This window comes from Danio rerio, chromosome 20, assembly GCF_052040795.2.
Source record: "Danio rerio strain M-AB ecotype USA chromosome 20, GRCz13ab, whole genome shotgun sequence".
Taxonomy (NCBI): domain Eukaryota; kingdom Metazoa; phylum Chordata; class Actinopteri; order Cypriniformes; family Danionidae; genus Danio; species Danio rerio.
The window spans coordinates 25,966,786-25,985,950 of NC_141040.1; the positions used below are offsets into that span (position 1 = coordinate 25,966,786).

Genomic DNA, 19,165 nt, shown 5'->3' on the forward strand with positions numbered 1-19,165 from the left:
TTTACCAGTGCTATTGAAAAAGATTAATTGTCATGAAAGGAAAAATTGACTATACTTCCTTTGTTAGTGCAAATTATACATGTAGCTTTGGGATGTAAGCAATCAAACCATTAAATTAGGTTTACACTTAAAAAAAAGTAATTTCATAATGAAAATCAGATTTTTTTTCAAAAATAACCAACTAGTACTTTTTAAAAGAGTAATTTGTACTTTTACCTAATATTAGTATTATTTACTTAAATTTGTGTTATTTTAGCAGTGTGATAGTATTTTTACTTGAGTACAAAAAAGATTTCACAAGCACTTAGTGCAGATTTATTTTATTATTAATATATGATTAATAAATATTATTATTAATGGTTTTTATTTGTATCTATTCCTATGCAATGTTTTATGGGTTGCTGAGAATACATTTCAGGTCTTCAATACATAGCATGTCAGTCTTCAAAAAAACATAGGTGCTGGAATTGACTTTCATTAGGCTGTGCCTGTGTGAACCCTGTCATATGTACATTTAACATTTATTTCAAGATTTGTCTGAAAGTGTATGAATATGACATATAGCCTATATTTATAAGGTCCAAGCAGCATTTCCAGCTTTTGATGAATAGGCTACTATGAATACTTTATATTTAAGTACAGCAGTTTTCTTTTTACTTTTTAAGAACTTTTAAAAACACATTTTAACTAAAACTTTTTTTTTTTATCTGCAAGCACAGTTAATGTTCAGACTATTTCAAATGTTTAAAGTGACTGACAATAATACATATTCTTAATAATAGGATTTAATCTGCATCGTTTTAAAACTGTGCACACCTGTAGCTGCTTAATTAGGCTTACGACGCTATTTTTTAATACTGGTTAAAAAATAGCGTCGTAAGGTGGTACTTGGAGAGATGATTTTTTTCTAAGGTGGTACTTGGTGAAAAAAGTTTGAGAACCACTGATCTAGTAGGTATGTAAGGTTTCCATACCATACAGTTGACCAGCTAAACATTAAAGCACAATTTGCAGCGGTCGCCTGTTTTCCCAATGTAGTCTGAGCAATCTACCGCACACACATTGCTATAAAGACACTATCTGAAGATGAATTTGCATGTGTGAATCAGAAACATTTCAATTCAATAAATGTGCAAATAAAATATGATGCACAAACTTATTGATGATTCCCACTTGTCTTTCTTGTGATAAATAGTGGGCAAAATCTGATATGTAGCGGGTAAAAAAAAGAAGAAAGAGTTCATCAGACGCTGGATTCGAGCCGAGTTTATGCTCGAATGTGTCAATTCATGATCACATGTGTCTTACGAGGTGCGCCACAGAGACTGATAAAGGTATTGCAACATTTTACAGATATAAACCACACTATTTCCTTTTTTAATGCACTCAGTGCAATGTTCAGACCCAACTGTGTTAACCGCATCAGCTAAACTCTCCCACACTTTTTTTTTCTTTTGTTGTTAATTCCGGAGAACAAACTTGCAAATAACACCGCTTTTCTCCGGTCTACCTCCGAAAGCAGCACCTCCATTTCACATTCTGTTCAAAGTTTCTCTTTTTGCTTGATTTTGCCATTGCTTTTTTGTTGGGTTTTGCCATTAGCATAGTCATTAGCATATTCATACCGGGGAGGAGGCAGGGAGGGGTTTTGCGCTCGTGCATGTTGCGCTCAGTTTCACGTTCATTCGGATGTACAAAAGAATATGCGTGAGATTCGGCGTACGCGGTGTTTCATACATCTGAATTTTTTTCTGCGTACGCACATTTACAGCTTTGTGCATACGCAATGTTTTAGTAAGATTTCCACGCAAGTCTTCGTACATGAGGCCCCAGGTGTTGGTTAGAACAAAAAATCATTTAAACATAGAGAATATTCCTTCTATCACGTGCTGTTGCTTTTATTTAGCACACGACTTAAATCAGCCTTTAGCCTTAATTGTCGCACCTTTTGGTCAATCTGGCAACCTGCGCTTGCATTTGTTTTGATTCAGGAATTTAATACCTAGTTCAACCACTGGATGCCAAACTTACATACTGCACTTTTAAATCACAAATTATTGATTTTGTTGCAATTTACAATTTGGGTTGTATAGTCTTTGCAGAAAAGCATCACATGCGAAATACAAAAGCAACATGTAAAACGAATGGATTTGGAACATTTTCACATTGTTCCCCACCTTTTCATGTTCCATTTGTTTTACCGGACCATAGCCAAGGGGGGTTTGGGTGGCTCGAAAGACTGACAAAGGCTCAGAGTTTGTCCTATACAGAAGCTCATTTGTCCCACTTTGACTGCTAGTAAATTGTTAAAAGAAAAAAAAACTATAAAAATAATCCTGTGTGGGTTGTTTCTTCAGCGTGACTTCCTGCATCCCAAATTCTGATGACTAAGAAAAGTTCAATGTGCTTGCCAGTTTGTTATTTGCCTAATAAATGACAGGCTACAGTTTTTAATTTAAGACTTTAACATATTCATATTTTTTCTAATTATATATAATGTGATAAATTTGTATTTAAAAAATAAGTGGGGTTTTCATATTTGTTTATTCTAAACCTTTGGGAAATGGTTAAATTATCATAACATGGTTATGAGGGAAAGTTGAACAAATGATGTCAAATTACTTCATTATTAACCACTTATGTAAACAATACATAACACTTCTACACACTCAAATATATATATATATATATATATATATATATATATATATATATATATATATATATATATATATATATATATATATATTTTTTTTTTTTTTGCTCGTTCAAAATACTTTTTTAAAATAAGTTGAAACAACACAATTCTTGAGATTTCATAGGGATAACTTATTTTTTTATGTTCAATTCACATAAAATCTTTAAAAGTACTTCATTTTACATTAAAAACTTCATTTGTGTTGGGACAACACCCAGCTAGCAAAATTCATGTGGCTCAAATCCGGCCCACACCAGACACTTACATCCGGCCCAGATAGCATGGAATAATGGCACTTGGGCAGTCTGCTTCTGTTTGCCAGATCGGCCACAATTAAGCCATAGCAATATCAGATTTCAGCCAGAATTCAATCAAATGAACCAGAACTGACCCTATTCTGGCCCAGATCTGGCCTACACCTTACACTTGCTGGGTGTGGCAAAGTACAAAAATCCCAGCATGCATAGCAGTATGAATACATTCTACAGCTTATCGATGCTCCGGTTTTCATTATTTGCTGTTGATTCTGCTGTTTATGTTGACGTTGTTGATTTTGTCACTTAGTCTCCTGTTTGTGATGTTTGTGAGTTTTGTTCATATTGTTAATTGACAGTGTTATTGAGGTTCATACACTGATTATTAATGTCTCTGTGAGCAGATGTTGAACCATAGAATTTTTTTAGCTTATAAACCTTCATCATTCTGTGGCATGTGCAAGCATGTTATCAAGTTACTTTTAATAATGGATTAAACATTGGTTAACATCAGTGAATTATATTATTTCATCACAGGTTGTGCCTCACTTGATTTTATAGTTTTTATTTTTATTTTTACTTGGCTTGTTTGCTGTAATGAATAAACTTTTCAAACAAAGTTCTTAAGCAGCCCAAAATAACATTTTTTATTAGGAGGTTCAAGGCTATGAGCCCAAGTAAAGCAAACACTTTTCTCCATGATGGTGACTTTAGTCTATGTGGTCCACATATGTTTTAAGATAAATAGGCAGCATTTGCCATATCTTCTCTGTGGCACTTTAGGCTCATAGCCACATTAGCCAGAACTAACTGTGCCAAATATTTGCCAAAAATGGCCCACATTTGTTTTAGGATAACTGGGCCACATTTGCCATAATTTCTCTGGGGCACTTTAGGCTATATGCTGCATTAGCCAGAGTTTGCTGTGCCGAATATATGCCAAAAGTGGCCCACATATGTTTTAAAATAACTGGGCCACATTTGCCATATTTTCTCTGGGCCACTATAAGCTAACAGCGGCATTAGCCAGAGTTTACTGTGCCAAGTATTTGCCAAAAGTGGCCCACAAATGTTTTAAAATAACTGGGCCACATTTGCTATATTTTCTCTGGGCCACATTAAATTCACAGCCGCAATAGCCAGAGCTTACTATGCCAAATATTTGCCAAAAAGGGCACACATATGTCTTAAGATAACTGGGCCACATTTGCACTTACACATGTGAGTCACTTTATGTTTAGACCCAGATTACCCTTAAATGACTGTGCCACATTTTTGCCAACTGTGGCCCACATTTGTCCTCCATCATTTGGGCCAAATTTACCATTTCCCACATGGGCCACATTAGGCTCACATTCAGATTACATTTAGCCATAAGTGCCAAATATTTGCCTTAAATGCCTCGTATATGAACTTGAATCTTTGGCCCCCCTTTGCCATTGTACAGGTGGACCACTTTAGGCTCGCATTCATTTTGTCTGTGCCGAAGGAAGACCACCAGTGCTGCTTCACTGCCTAAAGTGGCCCACATTTGTATGCTATCTGGGCATGAATTAACTGTGTGGAATCCTTCAGTTTTTACCGTGCATGAGATCAGTCAGATATTCTGTAAGTCATATATTTCTGTAAGGAAAAATCACACATCCAGGTTAACGCAACATTAGAAATGTCTTGTGGTTTATTTCATTCATTCATTTTCTTGTCGGCTTAGCACCTTTATTAATCCGGGGTCGCCACAGCAAGCCGCCAACTTATCCAGCAAGTTTGTACGCAGCAGATGCCCTTCCAGCCGCAACCCATCCCTGGGAAACATCCACACACACACACACACACACACACACACACACACACACACACACACACACACTCATACACTACGGACAATTTAGCCTACCCAATTCACCTGTACCGCATGTCTTTGGACTGTGGGAAACCGGAGCACCCGGAGGAAACCCACGCGAAGGCAGAGAGGACATGCAAACTCCACACAGAAACGCCAACTGAGCCGAGGTTCGAATCAGCGACCCAGCTACCTTTTTGCTGTGAGGCGACAGCACTACCTACTGCGCCACTGCCTCGCCCTTTTGGTTTATTTACTACATTAAAATATCTATTGACCAACCATCACTTGTTTTTTTGTATTACTATGCACATTTAGCTGATCCGTGATTTCAGTTATGTCACGCAGGCAGCAGTGACATAATGATAAAATGTAAGGTTTCCATTTCTGCAAATGTTTTCCTACCACTGTACTCAAGCAATTGTGTAACCACTGTAAACAGCCAACGGTTGACCCTAGACCTGATATTGTCCGTCATTCATACACAATACGTGGCCTTAGTACATTGTTTGCCTGGAGATGTCCTGTGTCATACGGCTTACTGTTACACAACAAAAGCGAGACCCCCCCAGTTTCCAGTTTTATCCTTTGGATCCACCCTTGTCCCACTGGCAGCTTCTCTGGGACATTCTATATCTCGGCTTGCTGGAAAAACAAGGGAGGTTACCGGTACTCCGCCAACCTCTTTACCTCCAGAGAGGAGGGAACAGAAGTACTGGTAATTACTGTGGTCTTGTAACGCTTTATAGTACAGGAAACATGGCCACTCAGATTGTTTACAGACAATGGAATGGTCAAAGTGTCTTCCTCTGCTAAATTAATCTGCTAGTGGTTTACACACAAGCCACAAGGTACAGTTTTTTTAAGTTAATCAGATGGCGCTCCAGGTAAGTTTAAATATGCAGGGAGTTGTAAGCACATTCTCAGTCATTTGCCTTTTGACATAGTAGTATATAGTCATAGTCATTGTAGTAGTTATAGTTTGTATAGTAGTTATCCTGATTAAAGATGATAATATAAAAAAAGAAGCTAATTGTCTCTGAACCGCTCTAAAACTCAACCTTGAATGCAGTCAATGGTAACTAAAACAAAGCAATAATGACTGTTGTTTTCTTGTCAGACTAAGAGACTGAAAAGTTTTTAAAGACTGAAAAGGCATTTTTAAACTGCACTTATTGCTGTCAAAACCCACGGGTTACCTCAAGATATTCCTGGCTTTTGAGAATAAGATTTTTCTCATTTGAGTAAAACAATGTCTGTGGTTTGCACAATTACATTGAGTAAAACAAATGTTAAAGAATGACTTGGCAATATGGCTTGCTTTACACTCTCCCATACTGCTGGTTGAAATGTGAAGCAGTCATTTATTTATTTATTTATTTATTTCATTCATTTTTTTGTCAGCTTAGTCCCTTTATTAATCCGGGGTCGCCACAGCGGAATGAACTGCCAACTTATCCAGCAAGTTTTTACGCAGCGGATGCCCTTCCAGCCGCAACACACATTCACACACACACTCATAACCTACGGACAATTTAGCCTACCCAATTCACCTGTACCGCATGTCTTTGGACTGTGGGGGAAACCGGAGCACCCTGGGGAAACCCACGCAAAGGCAGGGAGAACATGCAAACTCCACACAGAAACGCCAACTGAGCCGAGGTTCGAACCAGTGACCCAGCGATCTTCTTGCTGCGAGGCGACAGCACTGCCTACTGCGCCACTGCCTCGCCCTACTATTTATTTATTTATTTATTTATTTATTTTTTAACGTTTAAAGAATTGTTCAAGATATTTAACAATTCACATTTTAAGACATTTAGATGTGAAATTAAGATTTTTTTGTAATAAGTAACTATATCATTGCCAGACCCTATTTTAGCATAGATTTAAAAAGAAATGACCAGAACAGGAAAGCTGTTGTTGCTGTTGCACTGTACTCATAATAATTTTATTTTTTTGACTAATTGGTAGTGAATGTCCGTGAATTCATGGAACCTTGTTCATATTTTTCATGCTTACACGCCACAGTTTAGTTTAGGGAGTAGGATGAAAGACGTTCATGCTTGTTTTACTAAAAAGTCTTAAGTTATGCAATTTCATACGAATCAAACATCTGACTGATGCGGAAAGAGTTGCCTAAAAAATGAGTTAAAGTATGCAGTATCTGTTGTAAATATTACTCAAAGTATAAGTAAAATGTAGCCCTTTTAAAAGTACTCAAGAGTGAGTAGTGAGTATTACACTGGGAAAGGTTGATGTGTTTACATGTAATTTGTCTGTGTGTGTAAACAAAACATTCTGCATAGTGTATTTATTTATTGTTTAGAGCCATTTCAGTCATCATACATCAAACATCCGTCATCTTCTCATTAGTGACATTTATCTGAACAGTCCCTGGATCTTTGCTTATAAAGTATCTTGTTGGACACTTTTAATGCTTACAAACAGTTTGCTGCATGTCTTGAGGTAGTTCAGTGTGATGCGATTTATTTTCTATGTGTAATTTGACTGGACAGGAATTGCAGGACTGGTTTTCATCCTCAGGAAATAATGAACCAGTGACTGCAAGTATAGGGGTAAAAGTACCAATACTGCACTAAAAATATACTTAAAACATTTTTTATAAATTTTGCTGTTTATTTACATGAAATTGGCATTTGGGAAGCCTGAAGATGGAAACATTTAAAATGTTAAACACGGATAGGTGAATCTGTTTCAACAATGATGTCATGTGCATTTTCCATTTTAATAAGTCTTTATCTATTTTAATTTAACTGATAGACAAGGAAAGTCTATTTTCATTCAACGGAATAATATTCTTTCTTTTATTTATTCAACTTTGAACTTATTTCTTTTAACGATTTACGATTAAGATTTTTTTTTTACAGCAGTACAAAATTATAGCTATTTCATGTTCAAGAACCATTTTTTTAGAAACTGTAAAATTGTGTAAAGAAAATAACTTTAAATTTTTTTATTTAAAAGTTTTAAATTTATATATATATATATATATATATATATATATATATATATATATATATATATATATATATATATATATATATATATATATATTTTTTTTTTTTTTTTTAAATCAACAATAACACATCTTTATTTGTACTTTATTTAATAGGCTTTAAACTCTTATTTGCACTGGTATGCATGATTTTTACCCTGCATTTGCGGTAGTTTGTTTTGAAGGATTTGTGTATTTTGCGTATCTTCACTTTTTGATTAAATTATAAGGTCCTTATCCTCATTGATATCCGTTAAAGTGACTTTGCCTGTTCCGCCAAGTCCTGGAAGTCTATATTCTTCTGACTTTTGACCTCTCTTAGAATTAAATGAACGATAATGGGTTTGATTAGTCAGTTAGTTGCGCTCCTCCCTCGTCTTCCTCTCCATCAGCGCACTTCAGTCACGCGTCCGGCCAGTGCACGAGTCCAGCACTGAACGCGCAACAGGTCACTATTTCTGTCGGCAAGGAGTTTTGCCCTTTATAGAGTCTGTTTTCATTCGTTCTTACGGGGGTTGAGGATTTTAAACAGGCATCTAATAGAGCATAACTGTGGCCTGTATTCGTTATGAGGAGTTTTTGATTTTTGGTTTCATGTCTGGTCGGTCCAGCACTTCTGTCTGGCGATGGCAAAGACATCTTATGCGCTTTTACTCCTCGACATCCTCCTCACCTTCAACGTGGCTAAAGGTATGGCATAAACATCTCAATATACTTTTATATAAATACTAAACTCGTTTTAGTTAACTTTATCCTTGTTAATTGGTCACTAATTGATGGTGATCAATCATTTTTGTCAGTTTTCATTTCGCGAAAAAACGAGTTAAAATAATAACATGTGATAGCACCTGTTATTGGATTAAAATGACTGTTATTTAGATTTTTACTTACCTTTTCATCTCATTTTGTATAAAAATGTAACCTATATTGAAGTACCTTTATGTAAAGGGGAGGAAACTATGCAATTAAGCAAAGTTAATTACGGCAGGCTAAATAGAAAAACCTATAGGCTAAATTTCTTTACACTTTGTAGATGTAGTTTTAGTCTTTTACAAACTACATTGTGTGTTTGTTTGTTATTTGTTGCAGTTAAGAAGTCAGCTTTGAGAAGTTTGAAATTCTGTAATTTTAGATTATTAAATCGGTTTATAATCGTTAGTGTATTACCTAACATTAGCTGACAACAAGCATATGTATAAACATTTGTTAATAATAATAATAATAATAATTATAATAATAATAATAATAATAAGAAGAAAATCATTATTAGCTCATGTTCAGTAAATAATATTAACTATACAACTTTTAATTTAGATATTTTATTTGTATTTAGCAACCAGATTTTACTGCAAATGTATAAAATAAGTTTAAAAGCCTATTTTTTTATAGTATAAAGTGACCAGAATATGAGTTGTTCCAATATAAAACTCCCTAAAAAATGTTTTTAATGATTGATTTTCATCATGGTATTTACAACAAAATACTTTTTTCTTTTCCAATCAGTTTTATCACACTATTTCATAATTTCAAATGTGACCCAGCGAAGCATTTTTGCTTTTAGAAGAGTTAAAAATAACACCTCTTATTCTTTCTTGCCCTTATCTTGTATTTCCCTCACTTCTCTCTTATTCATCAGATACAATCAAGCCTTCACCACCATTGTTGTTTCAAATGATTTCAGTGCTCGGCAATTTCAATGTTAAAACAAACAGCTGAATAAGTTAGTCTCAGTGGAATGCCTGTGTTAGCACGGGTGTATGTGTGTTACCAGTCCTGATTCCTCTGGAACAGGAATCCCATCTCAGGTTTTGGAGTACGGGGCCATTTAGCCTGGCCCCGGCCCATCTGCCCCTGTTTCCTGTTTTGACACATCCAAGCCCCTGCTCTGTTTTTGCAGTGGAAAAATGTCCCAGAGTTCCACGTCGTGGGCATTGTGCCATGCCTGTATCTCTTGTTTCCAGTGTAAAACCAGGTTTGACTATATGGACAGACATTCATGGTGCAACTAGTCCATGTGAATCCATGCTTTCACAAAGACACAAGCAGTGGTTTGTTTCTGTATTTGTCGTTTAGCAGTGGATACCTTTTTCCAAGCATGATTTGTTGATCAATGAGCCACAGACTTAAAGCTTAAAGTAGCTAAAGTTGTCAGAAAGGCTTTTTATGTGTGTTTACAAGTGTGTACAAGTCCAGGTTTTTCACTGCAGTTTGTGTGTTAAAAAGAGGAATAGGGTCTGCTTTAAGATTGAGTTGGAGATAATGTAAAGTTAAGGATTCAAATAAATTATTGTGGGCTTAAAATTAAGCATCTTGAAAGCAGCTACATGAAGATACTAGTAAAATGTGGATATTGTACCTTTTAACTTTATTTAGTCTTGATGTTAATTTGATATACAAGTCATATTCTCAGTGGTTTATTGCTAAGAGGATGATGATTCTCCTGTCCAGTGTTTAGTTTTATTGTGAAATATTATGATGTTTTATTTCTAGATTAAAATGTAATTTATAAATTGCTTTTTAAGTTTGTTAAACATAAACGACAGGAATCTGGAAACATGTGTTTTTTTTTTTAATATGATTTATTGCATAAAGTTAATGTATTTCTAATCCCCCCAAAAACTAACACAATAAAAAAAAACTCATCCAGACTAAATAATAATTTATTATTATAAACATAATAAATATATTATTATTATTATAGATTATTATAATAATTATTATTATAGACATAATAAAGACTTGTCCAGATAACAAAATAGGTTTATTGGTCACACTATAAAATAAGGCTTGTATATATAAATATAAACAGCGAATGATACCATATAATGCACCATAAATTAACAATGAAAATTTTATTTTTTTAAATAACTAACGTTAACTAACAAAAACCTATACTGTAATAAATGTATTGTTCATTGTTTGTTCGTGTTAGTAAATGCATTAACTCACATGAACTAATTCAACCTTCAACCTTATTGTAAAGTGTTACCGATTTATCAAGTTAGTATTGTTTAATAAACCTTTATAGATGAACTATTCTGTAATTTAGGTTATTAGTCCATAAATATGAAGTTTATATCAAACACTGACACAGCAATAGTGTATGTGATAAAAATGTTAATTTACACATAACAGCACTTCAAAGACTTTCAATCTTTTTGAAAATCCGATGTCAAATTGTGCCTTGTTGGTCAAAAATGTACTTCAAAATGAAGTGAAATGTTCGACACTGTGTGGATCTTTGTTTCATTCACCTTTTCCAAATGAAAAGTGCAAATGAATGAATGTTCCAAGTGAATGTGCAAATACTTTTTTTTTACTTTGTTGTCTTTGGAGCTTCTTTATAATCTGGTTTCTGTAGACCTGAGTTTGCACAAGCTGTTGTTTTAGCAGACCGGCTGCAAAATAAGCTGTTTTTAAACTAAAAAAAACATTTGGAGTTCTGAAACTTACAGGATGATTTTATAGTATAATGACTCTCTTAAAATATCAAGAAAATTTAGATTTTTTAAAAAGTTATTGATCCATTAAATTCTCAAAGTGTTTATTTTTTACAAATAGATACATGTTGTGCCATCTATGGAGGCTTACTTTTTTTCTGTGAATAATTACATGCTGACCGAGATAGCCAACATTGTGATGTGTCTGTAAAGTGTTCAAAATTGGTATCTACAGTATGTGTACATACAGTATCTTAATCTGCAAAATATCAATATTATTGTAAAAACATGATTTCTGAAAACAGCTAATATGCTTATTTTAATAACTTCCAAAAATCATTTTATTGTGCTATTGTACACTTTGATGAAAAACATAACATGGTTTCAAGAGTTCACACTTAGCTGACGATTGATTATAAAGCATGTTTGGCATGCTGTCCCAGGATAGAGCCCTGAGCTCATAAGATCCTCGAGCCTGAGGCTCCCTCCCATATACAGGGTGAGAGGGGAGTTTGAGCTCAGGTAGGTCTCAAGAACTTCCCTGGTTGTTTTTTTTATTTTTATATTTTTTTAGGGGGGGGGTTACCTTTATTATGATAGGACAGTAGAGATTTCAGACAGGAAAGCATTGGGAGCAGAGAGAGGGGAAGGACCAGCAAAGGACCTCGAGCCAGGAATCAAACTCTGGTCCCCGTGAGCATGTCTCTATTGGCGGCGCCGACACTCCCCTGCTTGTTTAGGCAAATGGCGGATTAAGGACTGCTATAAAGATGTACAGCTGATTAAGAGCTCATCTATGGTGTCGATTTGGTTTAGTCAATTTGTCACATGTCTTTGAACAGTGTGAGGATACCGGAGAACCCAGGAGAAACCCACGCAAGCACAGGGAGAACATATAAACTCCGCACAGAAATGTCAACTGGCCAGGCAAAGGCCTGAACCAGAGACATTCTTGCTGTGAGGCAACAGTGCTAACCACTGGGCCAGTGTGCCACCCTGTCAAGGAAAAGGGGAAGAGTAAAGGTAGTAGGGGGATTCTTTAAGACGAAGATGACTAAGGTACAGTAAGACACTTTGTTTATTTTTAGTGAGTTTGGAATCGTCAGATTGGTGAATCATGCATTAGCTAATGCGGGACCGGCCGTGGTCAATCATAAGCACGTGATCCTCTTGAAATTAGTCTATAAATAAACTTCACTTACAGGTGGCGCAGTAGGTAGTGCTGTCGCCTCATAGCAAAAAGGTCGCTGGTTCGAGCCTCGGCTGGGTCAGTTGACATTTCTGTGTGGAGTTTGCATGTTCTCCTCGCGTTCGCGTGAAACACTGCTTACTGCATAGCCAATTGAGCTCCAGCGAGGGGGAGCTTGAGCTCCAACACCTCCTATAAGCTGTTTTAATGCGTACACCCACCCCACCCCTAACCCAAACCCCCTAGTGACATCAGTTATAGAAGAAGTGCAAGGAAGGAGGAGCTGGAACTCAAACTCCCCCTTGGTGGAGCTCAGCTCTGCCCAAGTGGCTCTGCAGTGAGTACCACTTGGTTTGTTTGGGTTTCATCTGGGTGCTCCGGTTTCCCCCACAAGTCCAAAGACATGTGGTACAGGTGAATTGGGCAAGCTGTATGGGTGTTTCCCAGTGATGGGTAGCACCTGGAAGGGAATCCGCTGCGTAAAACATGTGCTGGATAAATTGGCGGTTCATTCTGCTGTGGCGACCCCAGATCAATAAAAGGACTAAGCCGAAAAGAATATGAATTAATGATTGAATAAACTTCACTTCTGAAAATGAATAGAAAATGGAGTTCCCCTTCGGGGGGAACTTCAGCACTATAAGTGGATTTGATTGTTAAAATCCACGTATGGGAGATTCGGTTCAGAAGCTACTCGTCTGAAAGAGTATTGAACGGGCCAATTAAGAATGAATTGGCAGCGCAAGCCTGCGCAGGTGAGCGGCATAAGCAATCAACTGAGTATATAAGCTCACCTGGCGCCAGCAGACGCTATCCTTTTCGCTTCAGAGACTTTTCTGATCGAGCTTCATGAGGGTTCCTCCTGCTGTCTACAGCCACTTCGAGCGAACGAGTGTCTCCCGGTCCAGAGCGAGTCCACGCAGCGGCAGATGGTCGAGCTGGGTTTCTCCCTTGCCTGGCGTCCCTTTGGGTCCGGTCCTCCAGAGCGGTGCGTATTGTTGCAAAGCATCCTAAAAGAGCAACACAGTCGTGCAGCACGTCCTTTTCAGGACGGCGCTCCGACTGTGCGTTTCTGGTTGCGGGGGTTTCCTGGCTCCGGATGATGGGCACGATCACTGCATTACATGTTTGGGGGTCCAGCATGTTAATGTGGTGCTCGGGGGCGGTTCATGTCGTCACTACGATGCCATGACCGTCGCGCAGTTGAGATCGCGGCAAACTCTCGTGAGAGAGCAAGCCGCCCCAGTCGCCTCCTGTTCTGCAGCGGGCGCTCGGGCAGATCTGAGGGTTCCAGCGAGAGATAATCCGCCGCCTAAGGGCTCGCGGACCTCTCGCTCCTCCAAGCGCTCCATCCAAGCTTCGGGCGCTGGGAGTGATCCGTCTAATCAGATGGTAGCTCTCACGCTCGCTGTCACCGGAGATCAGATGTCCTCCGCGGCATCGGAGGGTGGGCTTTCATTGTCCGACGATGATCCGGACCCGCTCGCCCCCTTCGGGCAGGTGAGCGCTGTCAAAACGGATACTGAAACGGACGTGTTAGCCGTGCTTTCCCGGGCTGCTTCGGCCGTGGGTTGGAGATGGTTTATCCCCCAGCTCCGCGGCCGGACCGACTAGAGGGGCGTTCCCTTCTTCCCGGCGACGCACAGTAGGCTCGCGCGGTCTTAAAGAGCACCTTTTTCTGCTCGTGCTGCGTGTCCCTCCACCCTCACCACTCTTGGTGGTGGAGCAGCCAGGGGGTATGTGGCGATTCCTCAGGTTGAGTGTGCTATGGTGGTTAATCCGCACAGCGCCTCTTCTTGGCGGGGTCTGCTTTGTCTCCCATCCAAAGCCTGTGAGTTTTCGGCTCCCTCGGAGCTAGAGCTTACAAAGCTACGGACCAGGCTGCATCCGCCTTGCATGCGATAGCCACCGTCCAGCGCTACCAAGCGCAGGCGCTGGCTGAGCTGCACGAGGGTGGGTCCAACCCAGGCTTATGAGCTTCGCACCGCAGCCGACTAAGCTCTTCGGACTACTAAGTCCGCTGCGTGTGCTCTGGGGAGGACGATGTCCACACTAGTGGTCCAGAAGCCCCACCTCTAACAAAACTTGGTGATATGCGCGAAGTTGACAAAGTCCGCTTTCTTGACTCGCCCATATCCCAAGCTAGTCGGCGACACAGTCTGCGAATTCACCCAGGAATTCGAGGCAGTGAGAGAGCAGTCCGATGGGTGATGTCTAATCGGCGGCCCCGTAAGCCCGCTCCGCCCGCCGTGCCATCCATACCTGCTCCTCGCCGAAGGCGCCCGCCTACGAGAGCTGCACCGCCCCCGCACTCGCCTCTGGCGAAGCGAGCGCGTCGAGCACCTCGGAAGCAGGCCACTCCCCCTGCCCGGGACGCCGCTAAGTCTGGCAACGGACCGCGAAGCGTCCCTGGGACAGGTCATCTGGAGAGGAGGGAACTTGCTCTTTCCCCGCTGGAGGGCGGGGTGCCATTTCCAACGGCACTTTTTACTGCCATGAAATGAAAGGGCACTTTTCCACTTCTCCAGAGGTGACAGCCCGAAACCTGCCAGTTTGAGCTCAGCTCTCTAGCTCGTAGGTTCGGTGCACTCCGCCAGTGGCTCACGGGCACTGCAGGCCCTGCCAGCCTGGGACGCGCCGCCTCTCAGCTCGCAGGGTCTGCATGCTCCGCCAGCGGCTCACGGGCGCTGGGGGGACGGTCTCCCTTCTCCCAGCCCCCAAGCCCCCCCTCCGGAGTCAGGGTGCGGAGCCAGAGCGAATCGCTCTCCTCCAGCTCTTCTGTGGGACCCTCGCGCTCCCCGGATCAGCACACCCGCTCCTCGCTGCCCCTCCGCGGGTACGTCAACGATTGCTGCGATGACGTCATTAGCGAGGGCTCTGCCTGCCTGGTTAGCGCGGGCCAGCCCCTCGCGGTGGCTCATACGCACGATCAGACTCGGCTACGAACTACAGTTCTCCAAACGGCCTCCCAGGTTTACGGGCGTGTATTTCACCAGGGTCTATCCCCTGTCCGCCCTTGTCTTGCGAGAGGAGATTGCTGCCCTCCTGGCGAAAGGTGCAATCGAGCCGGTACCTCCAGCCGAGATGGAGAGCGGGTTTTACAGCCCGTACTTCATCGTACCCAAAAAGAGCGGTGGGTCACGGCCAATCCTAGATCTGCGCGTTTTGAATCGCTGCCTTCACAAGCTGTCGTTCAGAATGCTTACGCAGAGGCGCATCCTCCGATGCGTTCGTCCTCAGGATTGGTTTGCAGCCATAGACCTGAAGGACGCGTATTTCATGTCTCCATTCTTCCACGCCACCGTCAGTTTCTGCGGTTTGCGTTCGAAGGTCGAGCATGGCAGTACAAGGTCCTCCCCTTCGGGCTCTCTCTGTCTCCGCGGGTCTTCACCAAACTCGCGGAGGGTGCCCTAGCGCCTCTGCGGCTTGCGGGCATCCGCGTACTCAATTATCTCGACGACTGGCTGATTTTAGCCCACTCTCGGGAGCAATTGACTGCGCACAGAGACGAGGTGCTCCGGCATCTCCGCCTATTGGGGTTGCAGGTCAACTGGGAAAAGAGCAAACTCGCCCCGGTGCAGAGGATCTCTTTTCTCGGGATGGAGCTGGACTCGGTCACCATGGTAGCGCGCCTCTCCGGAGAGCGCGCTCGCCTGCTGCTGAACTGTCTGAGGGAGCTCGACAGCAAGTTAGTGGTCCCACTGAAATATTTCAGAGGCTCCTGGGGCATATGGCTTCCGCTGCGGCCGTCACGCCGCTCGGATTGCTCCATATGAGACCACTTCAGCACTGGCTTCAAGATCGAGTTCCGAGACGCGCATGGCATGCGGGCACACACCGAGTCTCTGTTACTGCGCTGTGTCGCCGCACCCTCAGCCCCTGGAACGACCCCTCGTTCCTGCAGGCCGGTGTGCCTCTGGGACAGGCGTCCAGTCATGTTGTTGTTTCGACAGATGCTTCCAGCACAGGCTGGGGAGCCGTGTGTCGCGGGCATGCAGCTGCGGGCCTGTGGGTAGGTGCCCAGCTGCATTGGCACATCAATCGCCTAGAGCTGTTGGCAGTGTTCCTTGCTCTCCGCCGTTTTTCTCCGGTGCTGGGGCAGCAACACGTGCTGGTCAGGACGGACAGTACGGCGGCGGCGGCGTATATCAACCGCATGGGGGGTATGCGCTCTCGCCGCATGTCTCAGCTCGCCCGCCGTCTGCTCCTCTGGAGTCACGCGCGGCTGAAGTCGCTGCGCGCCATTCACATCCCAGGTATGCTCAACCGTGCAGCCGATGTGCTCTCACGGCAGCAGATTCACTCTGGAGAATGGAGACTCCACCCCGAGTCTGTCCAGCTGATATGGGCGCGATTCGGGGAGGCCCAGATTGATCTGTTTGCTTCCCCCGAGAACGCTCATGGCCAGTTGTTTTATTCCCTGACCGAGGGCTCTCTCGGCACGGATGCACTGGCCCACAGCTGGCCTCGGGGCATACGCAAGTATGCGTTTCCCCCAGTGAGCCTGATCGCGCAGTTAATGTGCAAGGTCAGGGAGGACGAGGAGCAGGTTTTGTTAGTTGCGCCCCTCTGGCCCAACCGAACCTGGATATCAGAGCTCTCCCTCCTCGCGACGGCCCTCCCTTGGCAGATCCCTTTGAGAGAGGACCTACTTTCTCAGGGACAAGGCACCGTCTGGCACCCTCGTCCCGATCTCTGGAACCTCCACGTGTGGTCCATAGACGCGAGGAAGACTTAGGTAACCTGCCGCCCGCGGTGGTTGATACCATCACTCAGGCTAGAGCCCCCTCCACGAGGCGCGCCTACGCCCTGAAGTGGAGTCTATTCACTGAGTGGTGTGTCTCTCGCAGAGAAGACCCCCGATCTTGCCAGATCAGTGTTGTGCTCTCTTTCCTTCAAGAGAAGCTGGACAGCAGGCTGTCGCCCTCCACTCTCAAGGTTTACGTTGCTGCCATCTCCGCTCACCATGACGCGGTGGCTGGCGGCACCGTGGGAAAGCATAACCTCATCATCCGGTTCCTCAGAGGCGCTAGGCGAATTAATCCAACTCGCCCCCCTCTCACGCCCTCTTGGGATCTCGCCCTCGTTCTCACGAGCCTGCGATTTGATCCCTTCGAGCCACTCGATACAGTATCTTTAAGATTTCTGTCCCTGAAGACAGCTCTGCTGGTCGCGTTGGCCTCCATTAAGAGGGTCGGGGACCTGGAGGCATTTTCGGTCAGTGACTCGTGCCTGGAATTCGGGCCGGGATTTTCTCACGTTATTCTGAGACCCCGCCCGGGTTATGTGCCCAAAGTTCCTACCACTCCTTTTAGAGATCAGGTAGTAACCCTGCAAGCGCTGCCCCCGGAGGAGGCAGACCCAGCCCTGTCCTTACTTTGTCCAGTTCGCGCTCTGCGCATTTATGTGGACCGTACTCAGAACTTTAGATCTTCTGAGCAGCTCTTTGTCTGTTATGGCGGACGGCAGCAGGGAAGTGCCGTGTCTAAACAACGTTTATCCCACTGGATTGTGGAGGCCATTTCATGTGCTTATTTGAGCAGAGGCCAGCCGCGCCCCCCAGGAGTGCATGCGCACTCCACTCGGAGCGTTGCATCCTCTTGGGCGTGTGCGCGTGGCGCCTCTTTAGCAGACATTTGTAGAGCTGCGGGCTGGGCGACACCCAACACATTTGCAAGATTTTATAATCTGCGAGTGGAGCCGGTTTCCTCAAGGGTGTTAGGTACCTTTGGTGATTGAGGAAACAACTCGGTAGGTGTTGTACACGCTTGCGGTGCCTTTTTTCCCTAACACGGAGAGATGTGCACCCTCCTGTCTGTCAGTAAAGTTCCCCATTCGGTGAGCCCTGCAGATTCCTTCGAGGCCCCCAGCACTGACTCAGCGGAGGAGTCACTTGCCGGCCCATTACGTAGTAGGTCTGCCCGCTGGTCAGCCAGCGTTTTGGGTATAGGTGCCTGCTATGGCCGATCCCCGCTGGTGATCCCCATATGCTTTTCCGCCACGGTTAAGTTCCCCCCCTGGGCGGACCCGTGCTTTCCCTATCTGCTAACCACCTTCTTATGCACACTCCCCCTTTTCAGGGTTAGTCCATATGTAATTCCATTTGTTTCCCCCTATTGGGTGCGGATGGTCTCCGCAGCGTCCTCCCTACTGGGATGGCACGCTTCCCAACGTACTGTCGTGTATTCCTAGAATTATCTAGACGCTAGCGACTCCCAAAAAAGATACCTATTCCGTAAAACTTCTTTTGAAGTAGGATAAGTTAGGGCCATGGGCACGTTGGAGGACCACGCCTCTCGTGATCTGGGTGCGTCACGCTTGCCTGACCGCTCTCTCATGGTGGGTGTTGGTAAGGTGCAGTCATTATGGCGCTTTCAATGGGCTCCCATACGTGGATTTTAACAATCAAATCCACTTATAGTGCTGAAGTTCCCCCCGAAGGGGAACGTTCGAGGTTACTAAAGTAACCCTTCGTTCCCCGAGGAGGGGAACGGAAGCACTATACTCCGTCGCCATAATGACTGTCCCTTAGCTGTTAAAAGTCTCTTCAGCTTAAAAAGGATAGCGTCTGCTGGCGCCAGGTGAGCTTATATACTCAGTTGATTGCTTATGCCGCTCACCTGCGCAGGCTTGCGCTGCCAATTCATTCTTAATTGGCCCGTTCAATACTCTTTCAGACGAGTAGCTTCTGAACCGAATCTCCCATACGTGGATTTTAACAATCA

General features: G+C 43.0%; 1 protein-coding gene and 1 pseudogene across 3 annotated transcripts in view; both read left to right on the plus strand.

Annotated features, from left to right (window-relative positions):
* Positions 1 to 8,209: 8,209 nt before the first annotated feature.
* The window catches only part of kdr (kinase insert domain receptor (a type III receptor tyrosine kinase)), a 56,655-nt gene continuing 45,699 nt past the window's right edge, over positions 8,210 to 19,165 (plus strand). Inside the window, 1 exon segment of one of the 2 annotated variants that reach the window (NM_001024653.2) lies at positions 8,210 to 8,501. In NM_001024653.2, coding sequence (NP_001019824.2) covers positions 8,438 to 8,501 — 64 coding nt within the window. In that variant the 5' untranslated portion in view covers positions 8,210 to 8,437. 2 annotated transcript variants of the gene reach the window in all.
* LOC141379561 (uncharacterized) lies at positions 9,750 to 18,651 on the plus strand (annotated as a pseudogene). Its single transcript, XR_015518052.1, has 2 exons — positions 9,750 to 9,783; positions 15,019 to 18,651. The product of XR_015518052.1 is annotated as an uncharacterized LOC141379561, transcript variant X1 (transcript).